The 20,821-nt window shown below is 44.6% G+C and overlaps 1 protein-coding gene across 2 annotated transcripts in view; it reads right to left on the bottom strand.

Annotated features, from left to right (window-relative positions):
- Positions 1–20,821, bottom strand: part of LOC144158458 (ATP-binding cassette sub-family C member 2-like) — a 72,183-nt gene that overhangs the window by 30,032 nt on the left and 21,330 nt on the right. For both annotated transcript variants that reach the window (XM_077689339.1, XM_077689338.1), the window contains exons 10-16: positions 19,020–19,182; positions 16,493–16,750; positions 15,004–15,207; positions 7,494–7,640; positions 4,425–4,521; positions 2,790–2,992; positions 1,136–1,312 (exon numbers count right to left, since the gene is read on the bottom strand). In XM_077689339.1, the coding sequence (XP_077545465.1) occupies positions 1,136–1,312; positions 2,790–2,992; positions 4,425–4,521; positions 7,494–7,640; positions 15,004–15,207; positions 16,493–16,750; positions 19,020–19,182 (1,249 nt within the window). The remainder of the gene's footprint in view (positions 1–1,135; positions 1,313–2,789; positions 2,993–4,424; positions 4,522–7,493; positions 7,641–15,003; positions 15,208–16,492; positions 16,751–19,019; positions 19,183–20,821) is intronic.

Genomic DNA, 20,821 nt, shown 5'->3' with positions numbered 1-20,821 from the left:
ACCTCCACATTTTTGTCTGATTATACGATGCAGCTGTGAGGTTTTTCTTCCTTCTACATAACACCTAAAGACTCAGTTTCTGTGCGTATTGAAATTTTCACTCGCATTGAAAATTCTTTCTGCGTTAAGCGCGGGACGTGTAATTGACTACTTCGACTTTGAAGAGAAATGCCGCCGGTTTCCTACAAAACAACTGTTTCTACTGTTTGAAGTCTTCTCCGTCTGTTTTACGAAGGTTTTCAGCATGCGGCAGCGTTACAGAACAAATACGCCACAAAACACATTGGTAAACATTTTAAATACACTTCTGCCTAAATATTTTCTGCTTCGTTCATAACTATCAAGTCACACTAAAGAAAAACGTGTGAGAATGGCTTCTGGTAACAGCGCCATCAACACACTATTTCTCACACTATTTCTATGAGTGGGCGACATCGTGCTTGTTTAATGAAAAGCATGACTTTCAATCCAAGGCCACGGTCTCTCTAGGTGACGCTATCGACTTTTTAAGGGTCATTGCGAACTCCAAACAGTATCCCATAAGAGCGGCAGAAGTTATCTTAGGGACAGGAATGCATTCGTTATTGATTCCTTCCATTGCGTAGTCTGAAGATTACTAGTAACCGAACGCCAGTTCTTGCGGTCGTTGTTGTCCCTTCCAGAATAACGGAGAAGCAAGCCTTCGGACTTTTGGGGGTGGTTGCTTATTGATAGTGGACATACGCTTTTAAAGTGAAGACCGTGGTGCAACGCCCTGTGACGTGCAGCACTACTATACTCTCGTCTCAGAACTCCTCGCACTAGATATATTGGCTTTGGATGACTCCTATTTTTGAACAATTTGCCGTGAGTATAGCGCATAAAAATACGCCGAGATAGCCTACTTCGGCTAAAGATTTTGTGGATACGTTATTGTAACCAGTGAAAACATATACGGCGCCTAAAGTGACAACTTGGTTGGAAATGGCAGATAACATGTCGTTATCCCATCCATATCTTAGTACACTTAAACAAAAATAATAGTGACTCTTTTATAATGAGCAATAAAAGCATTTACGTGTTCACCCAGTCTTACAAATAACATCTAGAGCAACTGAGCAAATTTAGACACGCTCCGTTGCTCGCAAAGTCGTACCTTCTCACCAACTTCGGTCATATCTCCTGAGTGCAGCTTGTTCAGGTCGTTCATGAGTTGACAACATCGAAGTACGCGCTCGTATTTGCCGGTATCCAAGGGCTTCCCGTACAAAATATTGTCCTTGATTGTCATATTGTGCACATTTGGCAGCTGTGGTACAAAGGCAATGCGGCCCTGAAAAATATTTTGCACTGTAAATTATTTCAGGTTGCAGTAACTGATACATTCCGTATACGCGTAGAATTTCTGGTAAAGCATGTATTCCCATAATCCCTCACGCATAGACGCACACGTTAGCAAGCTTCACACCGTGGCCGTAGCTGCTCCTCGGCCAATCTACACTGCCACCAATAGCCAGTGGTTGCGTCCAAGCAAATTGTTGCGAAGCCCTAAAAGGCAATCGTGGCTAATTCCCGCAAGCTGAATATTTGATGACTGGCGTTATTTTTTGTTTAATAGGAAATGCGTATGTGTGTCTTAACTATCACCAGTGCATTACCAGGCAGATTCAAGCAAACTTTGTCGCATGCTAACATCGAGAGAACCTCGACTTCCCAATGCTCAGGGAATGTCTGATTACACCTATGCAATGCTCCAACGCACAGCATACACCTTTCATGTTCAACGGATGGTTATTGCCTAAATTACCCATCCTCAAGTAGATGTGCGCTTTCTTTCGCCATTTGGAAAGATATGATGTCATTATAAGTTCATGAAGCAAACAAATTGGAAAAAAAAAGTTCTGCTGTTTTTCGCCATGGCACGGATATCATTGTACATTACTTAAATAAAAGCGCGACATCCACGTAAAGCACCGCAAAACAAAGGTCGTACACAATTCTGTCCAAAGAAAGCTTGAGTGCCTATTTCACTGGAACTTTGGAATGTCTTATGCGACTGTCACTGCCCAAAAACGAATAACATTGTTCGAAATTGGGCGCGAGGACTCCTAGGGTGGGCGCAAAGCATCACGCAAAGAGTGCTGGGTTTTTGCTACGCGACTAGGCATGAAATCAATTTCATGCTCACTGAGAAAATATAAATGAAGAAGCTTTTTTTCCTGATCATACGAACATGGCAACATGTTTCATGAGAATACACTTGTCACCAAAAATAAAAATTAATGGAGTGTGGGCTTGTACCTACCGGCAAGCAACCTGAATCTAGTTATTGTGGAAATAATAGAGAAAGCGGGCGAGCATACGTATGTCGTGTTATTTTTGGTACCATTGCTATGGCTTGTCAGCACAATGGTACTCTTCGAATTACGTTGTCAATTGCGCATGCCGCACTGGGGGCTCTAAGCTGTGTAAAGCTGTGTGTCTTGCAAGGCTCTAAAAATGCTCTATAAGAGGAGGAACTCTTGAGAAAAAAAAAGCTTGGCTGAATTCTTCAGCCCACACTTCAAGTTATGGAAGGAGCGTCTGTACAGATCACAAGAACTTTCAACACAGTTCAAACACATCTCAGCGCTACGGAACCTGGAAAAACTGTGGTGCATTGCTGCGGTCTGACCGTGCCGATGGCTTGAGCTGCCTCTGCGCTATTTCGTGCGAGTGGCCTTTTATTCCCGCAGCTAGCTGGATGGAGTTCATTTTAGCATGAATTAGTGCCCTTACTTAAAGCACTGCACTAACCGAGTTGCACTTACCGTGCATTCGACGTTGCCCTTGATGAGGTGCATGTCTCCGAGAATCGCAGCGAGCAACGAGGACTTGCCGCTTCCGACAAAACCGACGATGCCTACTAGCGAGCCCGGTGCCACGTCTAGCTCAATGTCGGCTATCTGCATCTGCTCTTTGCGGTCCGTTGGGGGAGTCCACGCAAACGAACACTTGTGCAGCACCACAGTTCCTGGAAATGCGGGGAAAATGTAGAGCAGCCGTGTGCACTTACCTTTGTAGACATTACCGCAGTGAATAGACAATTACTAGTAGTTATTACCGGAACGTTTAGTATTAGGCGGCGATATGCATAACGCCAACTGGTGCTGACTAACCCCCAGGTTCTCGGCAGCCGTTGAGACTCTAATCTGAAGGGTCACGCGTTCTGTGGAAGTAAAATGGGCGGAAGTGAGCAGGATAGAAAGAACATTGTTAGGGTCAATTTATTTGCGAGCTTGTCGTCCGCCTCTCTTATCGTAATCCTTCTACACCGCATTGCCAGCCTCGTCCTCCTCAGAAACCAAGTTTGGCGCTTACCAACTTGCCTCTAGATAGTCCAACAAACGTTTACGGTGTAAAATCGCACAATCTCTCCTTGCAAAACTGGGCTTTAGTTGCGGGAAAATCAGGGCAAAAACGTGTTTGCAAATAATAGGTCTGGAATCAGCCCGTGTTTAATTTGTGAATAGCACCCGGCTTTATTATTTGTATTGTTTAAAATATTTCGGAATTCTTGGGACACTTCTAAATTCAATTTTTACAACGATACACGCGATCTTACGACATGCAAAACTAACCGCACTATACGCGCATTCAATTTCTGCGTTACGGAAGCACATGCCCGGCGGGTCTGTGCTTTGGTACACCAGGAACGTAACTGTATAGCCACAGCACGTATAATTAGTGAACGTGTCTCATACGTAGTAAGCCAAGAAATGTTAATTGACTTGGGGAACAAGGCGGGGAAACACTTAAGTGCAAACACTGATTGAGCAGCCTCTGAATACGTTCCGTTGAACCCCAATGAACGCGAGTAAACAATAATGCCACTCCCCAGGCTTTTAATCGCTGATACCCAGACTTAAATTGATAGAATCAATATAAACTCCTCGCCGTCTGATCAACGAAGATTTTGATGCTACCTCTCTCTCACAGTGCGCACAGTTCAATGAACGTTCGATCACATCGTCCTATTCAACTGTCTGTCCATGCGCCTCGAAGACCAACTCTTGTTTTTGCGGAAGTCTGCATTCTCTTTCCTGAATCCTTCTTTTTACGCCACCAACTATCCTTGTCACATTCCGTAGTAATACTGCCAACGCCTTATCATCAAGCCAAGTTCGGTCGTACTAAGGTTCGCATTGACTTTGTGGGTATGTGTGTCGTACACTGTGTTTCGAAGCATAAGTTTTTCTTTGAAAGCAGACGACCTTTTGCAGCATTTCTTGCATTCATACCAAACGTGTTACCGTTTGGCTTAATTGCGATTTCGATGTCACCAAAAGTCGCTTTGTCAACTTTATAACAAGCCGAATACTTTTGTTTGTCTTATTCACCTGCCTTCAACAGGGTCCCGGTACTCTCGATAGGACAAAGTCATGTCGCAAAGTTGTGCACAATACCTTTCTTTTCCGGGGAAGAAGAATTTTGATAATTTTTGGTGTCGTCCTGCTCATCAGCAGCCCAAAAATCAGCAATTCTCTTCAGTGCCAATGATGCCTGTCCCGGAGAGAAAAATAAAAACAACCCCGAAAAACTTTGTAAGACATGCATGTCGTAGGCACCAATACCGTGAATATGATCAGACGCAAACCGTTAATACCAAACTCGGAGAAGACCGCGATATCCCCGCCAAAACCCAACACGGCCGCTGCACGCGAATGAAGTTGCCATGGCCGCGGCAGTGCCTTAATTATTTATTTATTTTATTTATTGTACCCTCCAGGGCCAAAGACATTACAGATGGGGAGAAGGTTACCAAACAAAAGACGAATAACACAGTGAAGTCCTGAATATACAATATTAGGTACATTCTCACGAAAATTCAGGCTATCATAACGTTAAAAATGTGGCGGGAAAGGTGGTGCCATTCGCTGGAGGTACAGGGAAGAAATGAATGACAGAAGGTTTTTCTTCTGTTGCATGATTCCAGACCAACTTTGTGGGAGTGATCAATGCGATGGGAAGGGTATTGAGGTGATGGAATTAAGCTACAGGGTTCCGGGTGGTGATACTATTTATAAAACAGAGTTAGCCGAAAAAGCCTTCGAAGCGAAGACAACGTAGGTACGCCAAGTGTATTTCTTATGGCTGTTATGCTTCTGCCTCAGCTATAATTAGAATGAAGCCAATTGCATTGTTATCTACAGGATCAAGTGCAGTTGTTAGAATTTCGGGAGTGGTATCCCATATCGGCTCGGCGTACTCTAATTTTGAATGTACTAGTGTTGTAAAAAAAGCAACAGCTTCAGTTCAGACGGGCGTTAAAAAAGTTTCGCCTTCTATACCCCACCATACGGGTGGCATTGTTAATATCATATCCGATGTGGAGGGCCCAGGACAAGTTAGATGTGCTGAATCGTCAAGGTACTTAAAGAAGACAACAAATTCTAAAGCGGAATTATTAACAAAATACAGTGACAGAGTGGTGTTTGTACGGGATTCACGCAAGACTTCGCATTTGTTAGTGTTAGGCTAAATTCGCCATTCATGACTCCAGTTAACGATACTAGTAAGATCAGACCACGGTGTAGGAATATTCTTACACCGTGGATCAGACTCAACTGCGCAATCGTGGTCGGTGTTTATTTCTCGGAAAATGACACAATCTTCAGCAAAAAAATGAATTTTAGAACGTACCAGGGAGGAGATATCGTTATATAAATTAAAAATATTAGCGGCCCGATAAATTACCCCTGAGGTGCACCGGAGTGTACGTCTCGTAGAGGTACCCGCCGCGGTGGCTCAGTGGCTAAGGCGTTGCGCTGCTGAGCACGAGGTCGCGGGTTCGATTCCCGGCCGCGGCGGCCGCTTTTCTGATGGAGGCGAAAAGCAAAAACGCCCGTGTGTGCGAGATTTCGGCGCACGATAAAGATCCCCAGGTGGTCAAAATTAATCCGGAGCCCTCCACTACGGCGCGCCTCATCGCCTGCGTTGCGTCGGCGCGTTAAACCCTACAATCGATCGATCGAACGTCTCGTAGAAGTGAGTAGTAGCCGTTTGCTCTAAGGAATTGTAAAAAAACACTCGATCCATTTTAGGAGATTATCATCGATATTTAGTTGGCGTATTTTAACAAGCAGACGTGTATGCGAGACCTTGTCAAATGCCTTGCTAAAGTCCAAAAAAATACAACCTGCATTGGGCGAGAGATCAAGAATACGGTGAAGACTGTGGGTAAATGTTCCCAAACTTCAAAAACTTAGCATTAATTAGGTGAAACCCAGGGTATGAATGACTGTAAACCGTCAATTAATTTGGAAATGCCAAGAGCATCGACAATCACTTGAGACATGACAATATATTCGAAATGTTGAACAGCCGGAAGCTTATCGACAGTAGTGCTAGAAAATGTTTTTCCAATGTGTCGTTTAAGATAGACGCGCACATATTAAAAGGCACAGGATTGTTACAGGCGCCCTCAAGACCAATGTCCTCATGAGCAGGTGGATTAATGGCGCGCCGAAATTTCTTTATGTTAGTCTTTAGCATAGACGGCAGTAGTGTAGATAAGAAAGTTTATCATTTTTTATGCTTAGACGTAAGCTTCAGAAGCGACGCCATAAGTATCCCAGTGGGTACTCGTCATAAAATGTTTGGCTAATCGGTAAAAGCGCTTCTTTCCGTTAGACAGGAGCTTGATAGATCAGTTTTACCGTGGTGCATGGAGATACGATGTCACTAGATGATGCGGTATGTATTTATCCATTAGTTTGTAAATTTTACACCAGAACAAGTCCCGATTACATTGAACAGATCGGTCACCAAAGTGCAGCAAGAAAGTGTCGTTAAAGGCTGACAGTTCGTTGGTAATAGCTTCGAAGCTAGCGTTTTTGTAGTAACGAAAATGTTTTTTTTTCCTCTTTGCTGCTTCCGGAGGGACTGCGTTAATGCGAAACATTAAGAACAAATCATCACTCAGTCCAGGGGAATAAGTGACAGATAAAGCAAAATCTCGTTGGTTCGTTAGGAGGATAAGGTCTAAAGTACTTCCTCAGTTATTTATTGTTCTAGTCGGTAATGTTATCAATTAGCTTAAAGAAAATACAGAGCATAAATCTAAAATTTACTTGCTTCAGTCGAAAATGGTGATAATTGAGGTGATTGCGTGCTCCAACAAATGTTAAGAAAGCTCAAGTCACCCAGTAGAAAAAGGCAATCTCGACTAGTTCTTCCCCAGTAACGTAATAGCAGCACTCTTTGCAGTAAAGGAACGTGGTACTTTACACTAGCAGCCCGGCTGCCTGACTCTGGCGCCTAGAAACACGTTTTTATGTAATTTAGGCCACCTGTGTGTTCGTAGATGCAAGCAGAACAGTAACATTCATTATAAATATAGCCTTTGATGTAAATGCTGCAAAAACACTTCATTCTATTATCAAACGAACTTCAGCGTATTGAAATGGTAGCGCCGTTCCTATCAAGGCAATGTTAAGTGCAAGGACACTCGTTAAAGGCGGAAAGTCACTCACCTGGCTGAAATTTCTGACTGCTTGACCGCACATGTTCATGGTAAGGTCTGTCATATACAGTAAGGAGACACAAGAGAATGACAGCGCTGGCGTCAGCACGCGGCCAGGCTCGAGCAGCGGAATAGTAGAAAACAGGATAATCATGAGCTGAAAAAGATATGACAACAATAATAAACACCGACTGCGGAAATTTGACGCGATTTTTTTTTGGTTTCTGCTTTTCTTGTAGCCTCTTTCACTATTCTGATCTTGGGAGATAAAAAATTGGAGATCCTCCCAAGCTGGAATTGCTGGATAACAGAGTAAGCAGTTAAGCTATACATTGAGTCCCTTCAAACACGTCTTTTGACCTATAGCGAAATCTATAGCCTATAAGACATTTTTCAGGGCCATATAACCAATCTTATATTAAAGTAGATGGTTTCCAGGGACTTAAATACCTCCATAAAACCTCGTGCATTACCATATAGCGATATGCGCCGACGCCCTTCGAGGTTGGCTTCGTAGTTTACACTAATGCATTGGGACATATAAGCGCGCAGGTATCAAAGTGGGAAGGCCAGAGGTTAGTTTAGAGATAGCGGTCCTCTCCGTGGTGAAAGTGAGCCTCCTCGATTTACCAGTCCTAGACAGTCCGAGGACTGCCCTCGGACCGGGAGCCTCGTATGGGAAAATCGAGCACCGGATCGCGTATCGAGCTGTCCGCGGACGATCCGGGACTCATAATCCAGGAGGCCCAGTGTGATACCCCAGGCGTTATTAACGTACCAATGGGTTTTGTCATCCGGTTCACGGAGAAACGCCCAACCATTTAAAGCTGTCTCATGGTAGAGATATATGAAGTGTAAAAGTGTACCGTACGAATAAATCCACGAATAAATCCAGCTTTTGAAACATCTGGTTTATTCCTGACCCGTACACAGTGGCTCTGATGCTCTTTTCGGAATTAAGTCCTGATAACGTCTTGAGATAGCGTTCACTCCTTCGCTGAAAGCAGCCTCTTTTTTATACTTTATGTTTGGTTTAACTGGCTTTTTATGAAGTTGTTGAAACTCTGAAGGACGCCGTCACTTGAGTGTTGATTCCTGTATTTTAATTTCCTTTTTTGTTATTCCTGGTTACTTTTTTCTGAAGATGTTGCAACCTTGATGTTTAGCAACCGCCTTTAACTCCCCCCCCCCCCCCCCGACCTTTATGTAATGCCTCCCGGTTCTTAACGATGTATAAATGAAATGAAATGAAACGTGTGCTGCATGCGGGCCCTGGTTCCAGCTTTCGCATTCCGATGGCTTGCGTCTGTTCGTTTGCCTGCTCTGGCCCAACATCATTTCCCTTTCGGGAAAATGTTTTGGCCTTTTCAAGCCCGCCTACCTCTGGATGTTTCTCCCGTCGTGTTGGTTATCGGAACTCTTCCTGTGCATACCTTTGCAATGTACAAATTCGCTATGCATGTTCCAGCACCAATCGCTACTTATTTCGCTTCCCATGGACGCAGCTCTAGCAACCGCTTCATCTCGGAAAAGTCAAGCCGTTGCAAATCCGCCCACTGGCGAGTCCTCGTCCACATTTAGCCTAATTAAGCCAATGATGGAAGCTGCGGAACCAAGCCTTCGAAAGGCACTGGTATGCGAATACGAATCGCCCACCGTGTAAGCCAGTCGCCGAAGACACATTCTTCAAGCACATTGTCGTTCGCCCCTTCTGCTCTCAAACATGTACAGGTGTCTGAACGCACTCATGGTAGCAAAACTGGCTGAATTCACGAACTCCAACCCGCACTTTCAGTGCCCCATCACCTACACCATTCAAGCTCGCGATGGGAACCTTTCTAGCAGGTACGCTAGCGGAGGCGCCTGGGTCAACTGACCATTTAGATTCTGAGTCAGATACGTCACTTGTTTGTTACAATGCAAGCAATGAAATGAGCTTGTTTGTCTCCAAGCAACAGCACGAAAAAGGGTTTAATGATTGCAGTTCCGACAGAGCTCTTATAGTATATACGGCTCAGCAGCATTGTGAGGAACAGTGTGTGTCAGCGCCAGGACTAATGGAGAGTGCTAACGCAGTTCCCGTTGGTTCCATCACGGACGTTGTGCTGAATGAGACAAAGCCAACGGACAAAAAAGTCTGAAAACGACCGGGTCAGCAATTACAAACGACACTCCATTGCCAATGCTCTGATCAGCAACCTATTGTTGTCTCGGGTGATGCGTAAGACTTGGACAGAGCAACATTAGTGGACAAAAGACTTCGGAGCAACAACGAGCCATTTAAGAAGGTCAACCCGTTTCCGAAACCATCTGATCACAATGATGACCGGGTCAGCAATTGAAACAAATACAAACTGCTGCGTCACGCCCATGCAAGAAAGCCCTTATGGCAGACCAGAAAGTTTAACTGCGGGCCAACAACGCGTGGGATTCCGATCGGCAGAATCGACATGAATTGGCTCAATTCGCTCTGGCACGATTATGCAGCTGCGTCCGCCTTGTATAGCCTGCGGAGCACAGAAGTGACACGCTGTTCGACCTGTGTTGGTGGCTGACGAACCCCAAACTGTCCAGATCCACGACACGAATGGATTACTTGTCTGCATGCGGGTTTGGCAATCTAAAAAGGGATCATAGTGACTTGTATACTGAACAGCTCAAGGTAAATACATGGTTAAATCGTTAAAGTGCCGATCTATACCTAACGGTAAGATTTGACAGACGATGATCGTATCGTAGCAAATACCGTGCCCACGTCTGTGCCACTGACATGAACAGTTAATGCCCCTAACTTGGACGGCAAGTTCTGCGGGGCGGTCAACAATTGTACCCAACTGAACCGTTGACCCAGGAGAATGCAATCTACTTTTGGAATGCTGAATGGCCAGAAACGTCTGCACCGTGCCACATAACCTGGGATCAAGACAGCGCAGCGATCGACCAGCTAGACTTCCCCTGGGCGCGCATTAAAACCATCAGAAGGTGTTTGCGCACGCACCAGGGTGTCGGTCTGGATCTCGCCGCTCTGTTCACTTCGATGTTCTTCACTGTTCTTCACTTCCACCCTTACTTTCTTCAACTTACCTGGCACTCACTTTTATTGTTGTCTTTTCATTCACAAAAAAAGATGTGTTTTCACTTATGAAAAACATTCGTTTTGAAGTGTATCCGAATTTAGGTCAAACGAATTATATCTGGAGCAGTGTACAGTAGCTATGAAGTCGCCTTGTGCGAATGACGTGATAGCCGGAACTTTTTGTCGTCGGTTTCTGGTGCTCGCATGAGCATTTATTACAACTCTTCGAACCGTGCTTGCTTTCACAGCAAGCGAAATGCAGCATGGCTGCTCAAGAAGTGATTTGTGCTCTACCCCGGCTTGCTGCTCTGTTTTCGGCTACTATACCCCAGTGACTTTAGACGTCGCAGTGCGACACTGTAGCCAATGCTTAGCATTCGTCTGCTCAACACAAGCAAGTGCGAATGGTGTTTGATGGGTGCATAATTTTATTTGACAAATTAATTCGCCTGGCTACAGTGCTATTTACATCTCCCCGGTAATGAAGGCAGTATTAAAACAATACTTATTATAATAAATAAAAAAAATTGTCATGCACAATAAGTTGAAAGGTTGCACACCTACGAGGATATCCTAGGCCGATTTTCATTCCCTGACACAAGATGTGCTTCCAGATTTGTTTTGGCAGATTTCCCGCTTAATGCGAGAAATATAAATGATATATCAGGCGACAATACGGTGCCCGAGTCTCCATGGCGGAGTTATAGTTTCTTATTGTGCCCGAAGCACCTAATGAAGGAAAGTAACTAAAATATTTTGCGGATATGCTTATTCCACTGAAGGTATCCCCGAAAGACGATTCTCTCCTGCCCCCCTGCCACGAAACTTTCACCCACCCGGAAACCTCTTCCCCAGCCCCTCACCTCTTCCATCATAAGTGGACGGTTTCTTAATAAAATTCAGTTGGCTCGTGTTTGCTTTGCTAGATACGCCACCTGCTTCGACAGTGATCTTATCCCTCGCCTGATCTTACACACTGTTTAAAGCGTCGTTTTTCAATTATCTGCAATGACAGTCAATCCAAAATAAGGCTGAAATTAAATGACACTGACACCTTCAGTTATGTACGTATATGTGGCCTCAAATAGGCCTGACGTCTGCTTTGCGGCTAATAAAGTGGGTATATATGAGCCATGATAGCAGTTCATATCAAGCGAAGAAACCAAATGCGTGGCCATTTCCTGGCCTGGAGGGAAGCATTTGATCGAGTGATAACGACACATGCCGAGTTATTCGTAGCCCGTGAAAGGATATCGTATTTAAAAATTTCGCCTCCGAGATTCAAACCCGAGGCCTGCGGAATGTCAGTCCAACACGAATCTCCTACACCCCGGCTAATGCTTACCTCTCAGCAACTAAGCGTGTGCCTACTTAATGTTTTGCTGCGGTGTATTTAAACGTGTGTGTCAGATATGTATTCAGGCCAGCAGAGCAAGTTGAGCATGTTAATCACAGAACTATCAAACCACTTTCACGCAATAAAGGAGTACTGACATGAATTTCCGAAGCTGAGATAACTATTTAAAAAGCCTCTTTTGCATACGGATATTACTCCCACGAATTTTCAATCGTTACCGTTCAGTATAACATATGTTAGAACAATTTTACATTTTCACGCAAGAGAAAGCGCAGAACGCATACTATTTCAACATCAGCATCAGCATAACGCCATGTGCGCCTGGCTCCATCTGCCGACGTCAAGCCTCCCGTGACGTACACAAAGCGCTGTCTGCTGTTGGCGAGCACTGCTTCGCTTAAGCTCCGACCTCTGTACTCAAGAAATCCAAAAAAGAGCCACCGAAGTCGCTTCCAGCCTTAGGCCGATGGCCACCGCGTTTATGTGACCACTTTCTTGAATAAAGTCGTTCTTCCTCCTCCTCCCCCTCGCATCACAGTATTGATACTGACGAAAAACTGCCCGCGCACGTGCGAAACTGGCCGTGGTCAGACGAGAGCAGTGACGTGAAGAGCGCCCTCCTTTCATGGCGACCTCCTCGTTGTTCGTTTTATCGAATCCGAAGCTGACGCTAGCAGACGAGGCTTCGAACAATTACTAACGCAGCGATCGACCATCTATTGTGCCATCCTACGATTAATGGTCTGAAAGGCACTCATAGCAGCGAAAGAAACACAACCCGAATATGCCCTGCCAGTACTGCTTTATTGAATATGCAGGGTTGAAAGTGCCCCAAACAAATCAAGACAAAAGCAAAACTACGCAGAAAAAAATCTCGACGATGGTAATGAGAGCACACAATCGCACTACTGAAGGCGTGCAGGAGTAATTTGAAGATATCTATTTCAAAGGTAGCGAAGCAAGCTTATAGGCTAAAGCCTATATGTAAAGTGTAGGGATCAGCGCAATTAGAATTAAATTATGTCGTAATAATAGAGAGGAGTCGAGGCAAACAAAAGAGGTCATCACAATAGCACCGAGAGGACAGAATGACACCGCTGGACAATGTTATAGCATGTCTCCGTTGTTATGGCGCGACGGAAGATGAAGCGTCCAAATCAGCGGCAGCCGTGAAAGATGCTTATAAAAGTACTCGTCAGATAAGGATGCAACGAAATACTACAATGCCGCAAGGTGAGCTATGAAGCAGGTGCTTGGTACCACCAAAAATACAACCGGCCCACACCCCCGCAACTGTTGCTGCGAGACGTTCTACGTCGGACATATAACCCTGTATAATTGATTGTAGGGTATAACGCGCCGAAGAAACGCAGGCGATGAGGCGCGCCGTAGTGGAGGGCTCCGAATTAATAATGACCACCAGGGGATGTTTACCGTGCGCCGAAATTTCGTGCATACGGGCGTTTTTGCTTTTCGTCTCCGTCAGAAAAACGACCACCGCAGCCGGGAATCTAACCCGCATCCTTGTGTTCAGCAGCAGAACGCCTTAGCCACTGAGTCACCGTGGCGGATATATATGCCTGCGTAATGACGATGGCGTTGCCGCTACAACAGAAGGGTGCTTACTCATGACAGACCTACCAATAAACACGGACGATCCCATTACCACTCTTAAGTGACGCTGTGCATTTTTTTCTAGTACTATAAAAAAACTCCGTTTTATCAGAAATGCAATCGGCAAACCATGGAAATTTCACGCTCCTGGGTTCCCTATTTGAGCAGCTTGAGCAGCAATATTGCCTGAAACCAAGTACAGCTTTGGTGTTCCCATTGTTTAGACGTCCTAGAGTTTTCAAAAAAGGTGCACTCAGGCAAAATGTATCGGTACGCAATTTTACAACCTTCGAGTTCTAGCAAATTATTACCATTGTATATGCTAAATTAATCGCATTATATGGATTATAAAACAGCTACAGCTAAGTTTGTCTTCTGGCCACTTATTTTCACAATTTTGGAACATATCCAGTACACTTTATTCTATGCTCTTTAAAACAGGTGACGGGTGGGCGGGGACGGTAGTTCACACCATAAAACACTTCGTACTCATTGACACAGCGAGAAAATCTATTTACTCATCTCGAATTCCTTCAAAGCACTGCGTATACCACTGAATTTTTTAAAACATGCTGGGCAACTTTATCAAATACAGTAGACTCTCGATAAACGGAACTTCAAGGGACCGGAAAAATTAGTTCCGTTTAACAGGAGTTCCGTTTACTGAGAGAGATGTTCTAAGGTGCAAATTTATGTGCGCACACACTTCTAAGGTCATTTCATGGAACTCTAACCCCTAGAAAGTGACTGTAGCTGATAGTTTTCAGAAAGCAAGAAAACTACATGAAGCGTAGGCACAGCATTCACAAAGTTGATTTGGCAACAAAGAGTCGCTGCCCACTACAAAATGCGTCAATTATTTTTGTTTGAGTCCTTGCAACTGCATCTTCACGGAGGCTAGAGGCCTCAACATCGCGAGTGCTTACGAGCCACCAAATTTAGAAGACGGCAACGTGGTAATGAAGGACGAATAGCACAAGGATGGCACGAACGAGGTGACAGCAGGTGAGCCCTGTAGCCTCGACGTCTAGAATCGAGACCGAACTACTGGGGCAAGAACTGCGATGTAGCATTCATTGCGCTAACACGGCTAACCACTAACGAGATGAGGCTTACTAGGCCAACAAGGCTAAACATGCATGGAGGAAGAAAAAAAAACAAGAACGAAACAGCCGGAACCGTAAAAAGCTGATTCTCATGCCAGCGGATTTCACAAGAAGTTCCATTTCTGGTTCCATTTACACGGTGATGCGGAAATTTTAGTTCCGATTACAGAGAGTTTTTTTACGTTATCTAAATACAAAACCAACCAAATTCCAGGCAACTGTTTCGTTTAAGCGGCAATTCCGTTTAAGCGATTTCCGTTTATCGAGATTCTACTGCATACGTGGCCGTTTTACACGAAATTGTTAGCGGTTACTTCCCCTGCGTTCCTCAAGGTTGCGCTGTCCTTCGCACTCACAGAACACTCACCACTGAACTGCTGGAGCTATAGATGGAGTCGAGAACGGAGTCCAGGATGTTAATAAAAAGCAGCCACTTGAGCTCCCTCTTTCTCGCACGAAGCACGTTTTCTTGCATAGCGTCCTCCCAAGCGTACATTTTGACGACACGAATCGTTGAGAGCAGGTCTGTTGTCTCCTTCAGACGATCGTCCCTTGCCGTTGTTGCTTTTTTCTTGAAAAAGAAAAAATCAGTTACCTGAAGCCCAAATTCGAATAGGCGGGGAAGCCTACTTCCTCGCAATCACCTGAGCCGTTGCCTTCAATGGTAAAATCATGTCCGTTAAACACAATGGAAGTTGTGCATTGCAACTCTTTATTCTGCGACTTTACTGGGTCTTTTCATGTCCTAATTTATTATACTATTTTGCCTCTACTTTTAGCAGAACAGTGCGTTTAGATAAAACTTTTCAATATCAAGTTTCTCGGTTTCTTACTTTGACGGGCGCCATCGGAGAAGGCGCATCGTAAGCGACCTCTAAACACTTAGCGCAGTGGAAAACATAAAAAGTTAAGTACCGGCTCATTACATAGAACGCAGTGCTGTAATCGCTCCCGAACAGCCTTATACCGCTGCTTTATCATTCTAGTTCACGTTTTTTACAGTGCAAATAGGATTGACGAATGATATAGACTACGTCATGTGACCTATATCTGTAACATGTCATGTCATCTGTAACAACCACTTGAAGGAAAACCTTTTTCAAGAACCATCATCCGATAATTGTATTGCGGTAGTTCTGCAGCAACCACTGCAGAAACGCCAGACATACTCCTGTTTTTTAATTTATAAAATTGCGTCTGGAGCGTAAAGGTGTTAGGGGGGCTCGGCAGCTCTGACGCGGTTTTTAATTCTCTGAGACATACGGCAGCATCCTTCAGTTTCGTAGTAATATCGTGCACGGCCGCTGGAGGAGATGCGCACCTATCGTGCGCTCTCATCCGGCAGCCGTGGAAATATATACCAGGAAAATCTGTAGCGACGATCTCGTGCTTACTTGGACGTAGCTATAGCAGGTTGAAGTGCTTCTCTCCTACTTGGCTTGGCTTGCCAAGTGATTTCATTTCGCTCCCCAAGCCAAAATCAACAAAAAAGGCAACTTTTTTCTTCTCCTTGCATATAGCTTCTAAAGAATCTCTGTCAGATAAATCTTTCGTAATTCCACTTTCCAATTATTGAAACGACTTGAAATAAAAATTTACTACATCGCTGTTTTTTGCAGGCACATGCAACTCTTGAGCCTGTTCGCGAGCTACGTCAAGCAACGACGGAAAATTTCTCCGCGTCACATGACGGCGGTCTTGCTGAAGCACGGTTCGCCTAGGTACTAGCGCTACATTTCTTTCTAGTATATTGTACTGTGATCATCTATTGGCAGCACGGCATTCGCTGCAACTGCTGAACAGTAATAGAGACAGCTAATTGCTTACACTAAGATAGAGCGAGAGGTGAAACTCACCCACAGTCGCTTTTGTAAGTAAGAGCTCAGGAATGGCAGGCTAAGGACCAGCAAGAGCCAGGCGGCGCAGCACAATGTTGGCCCAACGCCTGCTCTGGAAGCCAGCATCCAAAATATGAAGGGCATGAACATTGCTCCGAACAGTGGCGTCGGAGTGGTGATTGCCGCTGTGCATAACACCACACAGTCCACTCCAAGCATCGAACAGATGTAGCCAGATGTGTAACGTGCCTTCGCCCAAGCCGACATTGCAGTCACCTGGACGGAAACGCAGTTACTGCTCAGTTCAGCTCCACTCTGAAGGCGACGTACTTCAACAACGCCAACTTAGTTGGCATGGCAATCTTTGCGCTATTTTTGGCATAACCTTACTACATTCGAAAGCGTTCTGTCAAGCCGGGGATTCCCTGTGTCGCCTGTGGTCTGATTAGTGGGATAAGAGATTACGAAGTAAATGAAAAAAACCTACTTTCATGTGCTGCCTACCAGGGCTACCGCACCGCCAGCACCTACTAGTCTTACAGGGGCGCAGGCGTTACGAGTGGCTAAGACGCATTTTAACACGCTATACTGGGTCATTCCGATGGCGGTATTGTCACTGAGCTTCTAAAACTATCAAAAGCGCATTTTTGAACCTCGCCTTGTCAACTTATGCAAGTGAGATATCAGGACTTCATTGCTCCTTTGCTTAAAATAAAACTATTTGCAAGAAGCTTCATGCACCTGTGCGACCCATTGATAGCATTTATTTCCAAAAGTTGACACAGGCCAAAGCCATAACCGATTGAGCAAATAATGTTTCGTTGCTGCTGACCCGGGGCATATTGCGATTGCCACAGCAATTAATCCACATCTTAAAGCAGCTTTTGTGAAAATGACACGTACTTCCCTGCAGTGCCTATTTTCCGAAGGTCAAATTTTATGCAGTACTTCATTTTTAAGTAACAGAGGCGACGGCGAGAAGACCATATTCTTAGCAGCCCATGAAACCGTGTTTGTGCCTAGAAATGCCGTGATTACACGATTGATTTCTTTTTACCCTATGCGTATACATGTGAAAAATCGAAAAGGCAGATATGTCCCCATAAAAAGGGACATGTTTCTCTTCGATGGCCAAAACTCCGGTCAGCGCTACTTCCTTTAACAGCTAACGCAATAAAATGTGATCCTTGTATCTCTTTGAGACACAACTCCAACAGTCGTTTCTTCGGAAACCTGTAAAAGAAGCTCATTTACGGCTGCAACGTCCTGTAATGACTCTCAGTAGCGGCACTCGCTCTCTACCTCAGCCCACATAAACCTTCATACTGCACTTCTACAGGAAGGCGAAACGTTTCCCTCCAGAAAACAGATGCAAAATCTACTGCGGGTAGCATCGACACCCTAATTAATGTTTACTGCAACGTAGAGAAATAGGTAGAGTTTTCGTCTGTTTCAAAATGCGGGATGTGCAGAATATGGGATATCAAGTTTGGGCCTATTTTAAATCTACGCCTGTGTGCTTTCCTTTTTATTCCATCAGAAAAATACCCAAACATGTTCAATCAATTCGTTTTTGGCATTGGTGATTTTCAAACTCTTACAACTTTGTACGCAAAAGAAATATTGGAGGTGATGCCAGTTCTTGCCCTTTTGACACGTTTTCAATCTCTAAAGTTTAGCTGCTTCAATTAATATGTTTGTATTCGCGACACTTTAATATACACAGGCAGGCATGCTTATTTTTCCACTTGTTTTCAGTTAGCGAAGAAACACTTTTGCCCGGGAGGTCATCATTCCCGCTTGCAATCAAGCATGGCACAGATTCCGTTCATGTGCGAAGGACTGTTTTTCGAAGTCTTCGCTTAACATGATGGGGATGCAGGAAAACAAAAATTACTTCTTTACCACTCAGCGTAATGTAATACGTAAAGACGTTGTTTTACCTTAAAACCTTAGTACTGCAATTGAAGCGACTTAAGCAGAGCCAGAGCGTATTGTAAATGCTCATTAATTGGAAATCTCCCCTTAAGAGCTGGTCATGTCGTTCCTGCAAAGTTGGTTTTGAGGTCGCAACTAAACATTTTTTCACTATAAGATTTCCCAATCTTAACGAACAAACGATGGCTACTGGCCTCACTAGCTATTGTATTAACCATGTGCTGTGACGGACCTTTTTTCTAAGACAGACTGCATTTTTTTTTTAATTTTAAGGGCTTGAAATATTGCGTTATGCGTGCAGCGACCAACATTTCACTTTTGACAAGGAAATGAGGTGCATCTATCTAAATGCTTATATCCCGGTTCTAAATTATTTTTATTACAAAAAATAGGCGACTACGTTTACAGCCCTCTATTTAGCAGCAACGCCCTTGGTCCTGCATACACGCTTTACAATTTGTATGCAGGGCTAATTTTCTGAAGCGCATCAGTCGTTTTAAAAAAAAATTGTTTCTTGAGAAAGAAATTACCGCTTACTGTAAGGTTCGAACAATTCTGTGCGTCTTTATTTTGTTTGTGGAAGATCAAACTGTCGGAGGACACATACCTTTCTGAAGATGATTCCTACAAATATGGAACGAGCTCTGCAGCCGGATGTGAGCACCACGTCCATTTGGTAGCACGAGATCAGGAATTCCATGGTTGTCGTGGCGGCGAAAAGCAACACTGCTATCGTCATGCTCACGTCGCTGCAGCTATTTATCAGCAGCCTAAAATTCAAGAACATAAGAGACGAATTGCTTGCATTTCCCGTGTTACCGAGCACCGCTATTGTGTTCAGGGGTAAGGAACAGGCGATAACCCAAGCCTAGCATGTTAACATATAGGAGAACATGCAAGCTGAGCACATACAAAGCAGCTTTTATGGGGCAGCTTAAACTCATTGAAATAGGCGACAAGTTGCAAGAGGTGCGTTCAATGCACAGAAACGCTCGGTAATCAAAGTATGCCATGTTAATGTCTATGAGAGCCCGCAATTCTTGCACATATAAATGGCAACAAGCTTTGCCAGCTACAAACAAATCCTCTCTTTCGATGCATTAAAAACTTCTCTCTGGGTACCAACAGGTGGCCAACAACATGAGATTAGTCAGGTGGAAAAATTACGCAAACAATGCAGCTCGAAGATTTGGCGCCCGTGAACAAGCTGGCACACACCACAACTTTTTCACCCAGCTAACCGTGGCGACAGAATGGGCTCCTGTGATCAGGTGGGATAAGATGGTGGTCAGCGCCACCATCGAGAAGTTTTTCGTTGTGCCGCACCCAGCTACTTTCAGCATAACCAAACACACCTAAAGTTTTTCTAAGCTTAGCAAGACGCCTATGCGTGCATCTGCTAACACTAATTTATCTATAGTCACTGTGAAACGTTTCTACGGTTTGCCGACATGTTCCCGGCATCAGAAAATTTGTGTTTAGCCTTCTAGAGTGACACAAAATTTGATCAATTTCACTGCCGTTACTCTCACCCTTTTTCACTAACCATCATACTGCACATAAAAGCGGTGGCGGAACTCCCGGCACTCCTCAAGGTGGCGTACGGCGGGCGCGTCGGCAGCGGCAGCTGGCGAGCTGGGCTTCGAATTAGCCTATCCACGGCAACTTCGGGAGCGTAGTGGAAGCATCCTTCTGCGCTCGCTTTTTTTCTCTCTCGCTCTCTCTTTTCTTCCGCAACTGCGTTTTCGCATTTCCAACAAATTACCACGAAAATTTTGTCACCCCCGCTATTGCTCGCAATATTAAAAATACATAGCAGGTACCGTTGCACAAGCGGTACTAAACACGTCCGGCTGCTAACTGTAGCGGTGTGAGGAGGAAGATTGTTCCTGTCTCAGGAATACATGGGGTGAAAAGGATAAAAAAGGCCTTGGTCTTCCATACAAATCACCAAAATCTGTCAACATGTTTTGTACAAAACGGTAACGAAGCAGAAGTAAGTATTGCGTAATGCATCACCCAGCATGCTTTGTGAATATATATTATAGCCTAAGCCTGACATCTATCACCGTTAGGGCGGAAATATTAGACTCATCACTTGTTTACGCAAGAGCGCAGGTTGCTCGCGGCCGGTTACCGTGAACCAAACATGGGGAGCTATTTTGAACCATTTTCAGCGGACGATTAGGAAGACTTGTGCCAGAGTCTTACACCGGCGATATTTATTCCAGCTGTTGGCGCACAGGTGATTGTGGAAGAAGTTTTGTTGAAGTGGGGATAGAATAAAAATTACGTCATAAAGCTGAGCACATCAGCGTCAGCAGAATTTTGTCTTGAGGCGGCAGACCTATTCTTCTGTGGGGGAACAGGGAGAATGCGAGGGGGAGGGGCAAGAGGTGGTTTGGGGGG

Source organism: Haemaphysalis longicornis, unplaced genomic scaffold (genome assembly GCF_048455015.1).
Source record: "Haemaphysalis longicornis isolate Haplotype H1 unplaced genomic scaffold, Haemaphysalis longicornis Haplotype H1 scaffold_10, whole genome shotgun sequence".
In the NCBI taxonomy this organism is placed as follows: Eukaryota; Metazoa; Arthropoda; class Arachnida; order Ixodida; family Ixodidae; genus Haemaphysalis; species Haemaphysalis longicornis.
The sequence above is the reverse complement of the archived record's forward strand: the minus strand, read 5'-3'. Positions and strand labels throughout refer to the sequence as shown.